Source organism: Sciurus carolinensis, chromosome 1 (genome assembly GCF_902686445.1).
Source record: "Sciurus carolinensis chromosome 1, mSciCar1.2, whole genome shotgun sequence".
Taxonomy (NCBI): Eukaryota; Metazoa; Chordata; class Mammalia; order Rodentia; family Sciuridae; genus Sciurus; species Sciurus carolinensis.
The window spans coordinates 173737466-173745229 of NC_062213.1; the positions used below are offsets into that span (position 1 = coordinate 173737466).

A 7764-nucleotide genomic window follows, 5' to 3' on the forward strand; every position below is an offset into this window, starting at 1 on the left:
TGGCTATTCAACTGCCTACCCGGGCTGAATACTGTCTCTACTCCCTCCTCCTAGACCTGGGTGGGACCTCCAAACTGAGAAGAGAGAAGAGAAAGTGGCTCTTGCAGCCTTCCAGATGACAGACATGGGGAGGAGGTTTGTGAGGCCAGGGCCACCTCCTGCCTGCCACTCCAAGATCTCCAGCTAAGGCCTTGTTACCTCTTTGGGCATGGAATGGAATCGCTGCCTAGAGTGGGTACAGGTGGAAGAAGGAGACAGGGGCAGGCAGGGAAGAAGCAGAATCACTAAAACTAAAAAGACCACATGACACAGCTTGAGAACTGATGGCACCAACACAGCCAGCACCAGGGGGGTGAGACAGAGGGGCAGGGACAGAGAGGTCAAGGGAGGGTCCAAGGAAGGGAGAGAGGAGGGAAGGCTGGAGTACAGAAGCTGCAGGTGGAGGCAAGGGTGGCAGTAGAGAAGAGATGGGAGGGGACAGGGGACCTGGGGCAGGCAGTGCCTGAAAATATAGCTTTATATATTTATATTTATATCTCACATTCCACACATCAACTGACTAGGGGGCAGAAAGGGAGGGAAGGGAAGGAGGAGGCCATACTGAGGAAGGGCTCTAGCCAGCCTCTCACAGCCTCCCCATTTGGCCTCCATGGGGTCCAAGCAGGGCCATGCAGAGGGATGTAGCTTTTACCTGGGGCTCTGTGGAAGGGGAACAGGGAGAGACCTCCAGGTCCCAGGATTCCTGGGCTCCCAAAATTAACTCCTGAGAGCCTTCTGGGGATAACCATGGGGTTGGGAGGGAGGCACCCAAGACCCCTGGATGGGTTGGAGGTCAGACAGTCAGTTGGGCAGCGTATCGAGTCCCAGGGAGGCCGCGTGCTGCTTGGCCCTGAGTCGCAGGTTCTCGATACTTGTGGTTTTACTGTTCAGGGCCGCCGAGGCAGGTGCCAGGCCTGCTGGGGGCGCAGGCAGCAGTGGGGATCCCCACACACCCTGGTGGGCAGCAGCAGCTGCTGATAGGGACTGGTAGTAGGACTGGCAGTGCAGGGAGCCCAGAGGGGCCATGTTGACGCCCAGGTAGGGCACTGCAGCAGCGGCGGCGGCAGCAGCAGCAGGAGCTGGACCCCCCACTTCAAAGGACGAGTAGTGCACCAGGTTGTTAGTGGCCGCCATGTGCTGGCGAAACTGCTCCTGCAGACGGAAGAGGCTCAGCGGGGAGGAGGAGTAGGAGTGGGAGGGGCCCAGAAGGCCACCCCCTGGGGCTGCAGGAGCGATGGCCAGGCTGCCTGGGGAATCTGCAAGCAGAGAACCAAGAACCAAGTACTCAGGACCAGGGGATTGGCCTAACAGTAGGGGTTCCCTTGGCTTCCTATCCCCTTGGCACTAGCAAGACAGGCTTTGGGTGAAACCATAACCATCCCATCTCAACCAGGGCACCCCAGAAGTGTTGCTAGGAACCCTAGGAACCTGGGGAACCTCCAGTGTTCCAGACCAGGCTCCCATGTCTGAATCCTTGGGGAGCCCCGGCACCTCCCTTCCCTTCTGTCCTCAGCTCCCATCCCCTCCCCCCAGCACTCAGCTCACAGTCTTTATGGTCTCCCTGCCTGAGCTTGGGGTCCAAGTCTGAGATATGCCTCAGGTCAGAGCTCTGTTCCCATAAACACAGTTAGGGCTGGGAGGCTTCAGCCCAGGGCAGCTCTGTGGGAAAGAGATGGGAAGGGGATGCCCAGTCCTGAAAGGATCCGTCCTAGAGACCCTCTCAGCAGGTGCCTCTTCCACAAGAGTCGCTAAGGAACTAGAGCTAAAAGAATCTCTGAGCTGAAAGAACATGGAACCAAGGCCTAAAATAAAAGGGAATCCGGAGAGACGTCTCTGATGCATGTGGGAATCCCAGTCCCATATGGTATTCACCCAATATGCACTAGCACATCTGTGCTGGTTGTTAAAATACTAGAGTACTCCAAATGCTTGCCCTGAGCTCCCTAAGTGCTTCACCCTGGCTCCTGCCCCTCCTCCCCAAACCATGTAGACCTTCCCATGACTCAGCAACTAAACAGTGAACATCTGGCACAGGCCTGCTATGGCCAGTTCTTTCTAATTGGTCATGCCCCTGAGTGCCAGTTGTTGACTGTCCCCTACTCTGACCCATGTCATATACCTAAGCTTCTGTCAGCCTGGACCTGGCTGTTCTGCCTGAGCTGGGGTCCCAGCACACCTCGGCATCTCCCAAGCCTCACCTGCCTTGGGGCTGCCCCTCTTGCAGCCCAGCCCCTTGGTCTCAGCCCCAGGGCTCTTCTCAGCTTTGGGATCCTCGGTCCCAGCTCTGGGATCTTCCTCACGGTCTGGCTGATCCTCAGGGGCCGACTCACTGGCTGACTGCTCAGACAGGCTCAGGTGAAGCTCAGCAGGGGCGTCACCACTGGGCAGGCTGGAGGGCTGGTCCATCTCCAGCTGGGTGTCTGGGGCTGGGGCCTCTGTCTTGCCTTCCCCGTGGGAGCCCTCAGCCTCCTTCTGCTTCTGGAGCTGTTCTTTCTGCAGGCTGCGCTGCTTCTTGCGAAACTTGGCCCTGCGGTTCTTGAACCATACCTGGGGACAGGGAGAGGAGCAATCAGAGGTGAGGAGGAAAGAAATGGGGTTGTTGAGAGCAGGGTGTTCAGGATGTAGGTAATAACACTGTTCCCACACCTCTAGGAAACCCACCCCCTCCATCCCTTCCAAATTGCTCCTCCTATCAATGAAGACATCAATGGAGGTAACAGCTGCACCCCAGCGCTGCCTGAGCAAGTGCTGGCTCCTGGACAATGAGGGGCCAGACAGATGAACTAGAGCTTATCTGTAAGAACTAGTTCAGGGAGCTGGGCCCTACCTGCACCCGGGCCTCAGGCAGGTTGGTGCACATGGCCAGCCTCTCACGCATCACCACATCTGGGTAATGAGTCTTCTGGAAGGTCTTTTCCAGGGCCTCCAACTGCTGAGCTGTGAACGCTGTGCGGCTGCGACGCTGTTTGCGGTGCTGGGAGCCATAACGGGCCTCCAAGATGATGTCTTGAAATGTACAGCCGTTGGAGGGCAAGGAGAGGGGGCCCATTTAATTATGGGAAATAGGTTTTGAATCTTAGCCTTCTCTGACCCACTCCAGCTGCTGTTACCCAGGCAGCTGTCAGAGCTGGACACTGGCCCTTTGCCCTTGGAACTTATCCATCCCCTTTCCACTGGCTAAATTTTCAAAATCTCTCCATCCCATTATCTACTATCAGGACCACAGAGGTCAACTCAGCTCCAAGAATGTCTGTTAAGCAGTAATTGAGCAGGATCTTCCTTATCTGAATGACACTGGGGATGGGTAGGGGGGTATTGCCCTAAAATTCTTAAAGTCCCAGAATACTTTAATATTTTGAAATTACATGATGCTGATAATCTGAAAATCCACACCACAGTGGTCCTACTACCCCATGGCCCTTAAATTTTGGATACTAAGGCTTCTATGACATCAGAGCATGAGAAGCCAGGCTGTCAGCTGGTATTCATCTCAAGGTCTAGTTAGGGAGGTCTCACTGGGTGAGAACGCCATTCTCTGTCCTCTGCATTCAATCTCATCCTCCAGTTGACACATTTGTCTCTGGTGGCAAGGCCAGAGGTTCCTGCTCTTACTTCCCTGACCAGACAGCCTAGTTTGGCAGGGACCTTAGAAGCCAGTCTTGACCATTCTGACTGCCTCCTCATGGACAGGAAAACTAAGAGACTGCACTCCAACACCATAATCTTGGAGGAGAGACAGGCTGGTGGGCTATCGGTTCTATAGTGGACTATAGTCCCGCTCACATGTCTGGTTCACAAAAACTACCCAGGTTAGTGTCTTCCTAGGGCTGGTGTCCAGCCTCCAGTCTTCTGCTTAATTAGAGCCTCTCCCCTCTGTCTCCCATCACACCCAGGTGCATCCTGCCCTGTGTATGCTGAAGGGAACCTGAGTTGTGTCCACCTCTGCACAGGGCTGCAGAGTTCCTCCCCTTCCAGTCCAGGGATTGGGAAGTCATCCACAACATCCTAAGTGGGAACAAGGCAACCTGGTGTCCAGAAAGCCCCAGACTTGGGAATGTTACTTCTGTTTAAATGGAGCCCAATCCCTTACAAGTCAAGTCCTTTTCTAGACTAAGCCCTAAACTCATGCTAGTCACCCTAGGACAGCAGAGTGTTGGGGACTATTTAGTCATCCCCACCCTAGTAGGGGAACAACAGTTCGTTGTCCTACTTCTGGCTACGAAGGGTAGGGTAGGCAAGGGGAGGCCAGACTTTCTACCCCACAGATGGAACTCCGTGCTGGAAGGTGCAGCCTTCATATAAAGGCCTGCCTGGAACTCGTTCCCTCCTTCTTAAGACTTCGAGAATTGGGAGGTGGGCTGAATACCTCAGTCCCTCGCCCTTACCAGAGACAGAAGCCTCTGTCCTGACTCCTTCTCTTTGTGCTCTGGCCCTTGGGACCCAGAACACTGTCAGGAGCTGATGTTACCACCAGGCTGAGCATAGGGAATTCACTCTAAACAACCATAGTGGGGGCCATACCCATATCCCCACCCCGAGCACTGATACTCCATGATGATCTAGAGAAGGAGTCTCCATTTTATCTTCTGAGTCCTGCCTGGAGGACTGGCAGGGTCTAAAGAAATGGAACTGGCCACCACCACATCCTCCCTGCCAGGCTGGCACTCCTACCTGGATCGGGTTCTCAGACCCCATCCCATTTCTGTGCCTTGACTCCTGCTGGTCCTCCCTCCTTGCCATGCCATTTATTTATTTGTTTGTTTCTATTTTTTTTTTTTTTTTTTTTTGGAAGTGCTGGGGATCAAACCCAGGAACTCCTGCATGCTATGCAAGTGCTCTACCACTGAACCATATCTTCAGCCCGTTTTTTTTTTTTCAAGCTGATATATTTTTAATACCCTTATTTATTTTTATGTGGTGCTGAGGATCAAACCTAGTGCCTCACACATGCTAGGCAAGCGCTGTACCACAGAACCACAACCCCAGCCCTCCTCAGCCTTTTTTGCTGTGCCTTTCAAAAGCCTGGTGCCTGCCCCCTGGTCTGCAGAAAACCCTGACTACACTGGTGGGTCCTGCAGCTCCGCACTGCCCCACCATTCCCTCCTGTACTCCTTCTGCCATACTGTCTCATGGCCCATGGCACCTGCTCTCCAGGAGTTCCCTAAAGTCCCTGAGGACTGCCTGGCCCAGGCCTAGGCTTACATGGATTCAACAAAGTTTGGCCTGGGACAGGATGGGGTGAGCGACATTGCCTCCTAGGAAACCAAGCTCCTCACCTATGGGCAAGGTGTCCCTCTTATACCCACTGAAAGGCAATCAGGGCAACGATCAATTGAACCAGGAATTGGGGGCAGGTAGGCTCCCTCCTGGTACTTCCCTAGGGTATTAGACACTAAAGACTTCTGAGCATGGCTGAGGCTCTGCTGAACACCTTGTATGTGTTATCTCAAATAATCTCTCAGCCATCCTATGGGATGGGCACTGTCACCATCCCAGGGGAAACTGAGTCTCAGAGAACAGAAGTGAATAGGAAGACCCTGCACTGACTGCAAGTCTCTCATCCCACAGCTCACGTTTTTTGTTGTAATATCATGTTCCAACCCCACTCGTGCCCAGATGTAACCTCTTTAAGTCTCAGTCTCCATAAACGTAATAACCTCTTTCCATGGGGCACTCTAGCCCTCCTTCAGCTACTTTCAGCTGCTTTTCAGCTACTCTGGACAGTCCAGTACCCTTCTACCTTGGTCTCTTCATCTGCAAGATAGCTAATGGATACCTCTTGCACAGGCTTACCATGGGATTTTTAAGGCATCAGCCAGCACCAGGTCCAACACAGTGTGGGAAAATGGGCTGCTCTGGATAGACAAGCACAGATTTTTGTATAAGTGCTGCCAAACTGAGCATAACACCCACATTTTGAATTATCATCTTTCTGCCAAGTGACCTGGGGCTCTTGGTTTTTTGTTTTGAACATGGTGGGGGTTGTTTTGTTTTGTTTTGGTACTGGGGATTGAACCCAGGAGCATTCTACCTCTTAGCTATATTCCCAGCACTTTTTTTTTCAATGTGTTTTTTGACACAATACCTTTATTTTATATATATATATATATATATATATATATATATATATGTTTTTTTTTTTTTTTTTTTTTTTTTTTATGTGGTGCTGAGGACCAAATCCAATGCCTCACATGTGCTAGGCAAGCACTCTGCCACTGAGCTACAACCCCAGCCCCCCAGCAAAATTTTATTTTATTTTGAGACAGGGTCTTGCTAAATTGCTCAGGCTGGCCTCAAACTTGCAATCTTCCTGCCTCAGCCTCCTCAGTAACTGGGATTACAACCTGCTCCACCATGTCAGGCTTATGACCTGGAGCTTGTGACCTGAGCCACCCCGAACAGGCTTTCCCAGTGTTCCCCTCTTCATCTTCTAGAGACTCCTCCCCAAGCTCACAGGGGTCTGAGCCATGGTCCTGTCTTCGGGGCCCTTACCAGCCAGGCGCTCAGCCAGTGTAAGAGCGTGCACTGATGGCCGGTAGTCCGGGGCATGCTGGGCTTGCTGGGCTGCCTGCTGGTGCAGGTTGTACATGGCGCTGAGTGAGTTCATAGCGTGCAGTGAGTAGCCGTTCACCCCATAGTGCTGCATAGTGGCATCCGCCTGCTGACAGGGGAGAAGGAAAGAGGACATGAGGCAGAGCCATTGGGTACTACCTTGGGACAGAACCCACTCACAGTCCAGAGCCTGGATGCCCACGTCATCCCTCAGAGCTTTTACCCTCCCATCAGAAAGTGGCTTGACTTGCTCACACGAGGGCTCCTGTACTTCATTACTCCTTCATTTACCCACTCTTTCAGTGACTCACCCAGCAGAAAACCAGAGTAGGATTCAATACCCTGGGCTCTAAAGTCAGACTGCCTGGGCTGGAATCTCAACTCTGCCACTTAGGGAATGTTGTGACTTTGAGCAAATCATTTAAGTTCTCTGACCCTCAGTTTACCCATCTGCATAATGGGATTGACAGTAATACCAGTCTTCTGGGGTTCCTGCAAGGATTAAGAGAAGCCTTTTCAATGGACCTTGTGTACTGGGTGTGCTCAAAAGTGTTAGTTTTTGTGATTTCCCAATCCATTTGCTACTTTATGCAACCATCTCTTTGTTCAATTGCTCTTACTCGTTTCTCATTCATTGATTCACTCACACACAAATTTATTCAATTGACACCCATCAAGACCCACTGGAGCGAAGTCCAGAGTTGAATTTTCTATTGAGGCATTTGCTATAATGAGATAATGAACTAAAACACTAACGTCTGGGACTGGGGATGTGGCTCAGTGATAGAGCACTTGCCTAGCATGCACAGGCCCTGGGTTCAATCCCTGGCATATGTGGTCGGGGGACCCTTAATGTGCTGTACAGACTTAAGATCAGATTGATATGATTGTTATATATTCACTGTCATTACCTCCTTTATTCTCACCAAATCTCCAAGAAGTAAGCATGCCAAGAACAATAAACCTCATTTGCAAGATGAGTCTACTGAGGCTTAGAGAAAGAACAGTGGCATGTTAAGATCTGTCCAAGGACTACCCCATTCACGTTGAGGCAGACTCATTCTTTTGTGGCCATTACAAAAAAAAAAAAAAAAATCGTCCATTTATTGAAGAATACATCCTTCCTGCTGAAATGTTTTGGATCAGTACAAGGCTGCCCAGGTCCCATCAGCC

At 51.7% G+C, this 7764-nt stretch overlaps 1 protein-coding gene across 2 annotated transcripts; it reads right to left on the bottom strand.

Moving 5' to 3' along the window:
* Window positions 1-840: 840 nt before the first annotated feature.
* Dmbx1 (diencephalon/mesencephalon homeobox 1) lies at window positions 841-6694 on the bottom strand. 2 transcript variants are annotated; one of them, XM_047524595.1, is made up of 4 exons: window positions 6532-6694; window positions 2867-3045; window positions 2238-2586; window positions 841-1295 (listed from the first exon to the last, which is right to left on the bottom strand). In XM_047524595.1, exons 1-4 carry the CDS (start codon window positions 6683-6685, stop codon window positions 841-843), a joined length of 1137 nt encoding a protein of 378 aa, XP_047380551.1. In that variant the 5' UTR covers window positions 6686-6694. The 2 variants fall into 2 exon arrangements, with proteins under 2 accessions (XP_047380551.1, XP_047380544.1); XM_047524588.1 differs by having other exon boundaries at window positions 2867-3062; window positions 6534-6685.
* Window positions 6695-7764: the final 1070 nt, after the last annotated feature.

Excerpts from the sequence above, each read along its gene's own strand:
- Dmbx1 (XM_047524588.1), bottom strand. The coding sequence starts at position 6,685 with ATGCAGCACTATGGGGTGAACGGCTACTCACTGCACGCTATGAACTCA. Across the intron at positions 3,063-6,533 it reads ACACTGGCTGAGCGCCTGGC|CGGCTGTACATTTCAAGACA; the intron begins TGGTAAGGGCCC and ends CTTGCCCTCCAA. Across the intron at positions 1,296-2,237 it reads GAGGGGCAGCCCCAAGGCAG|ATTCCCCAGGCAGCCTGGCC; the intron begins GTGAGGCTTGGG and ends CTCTGCTTGCAG.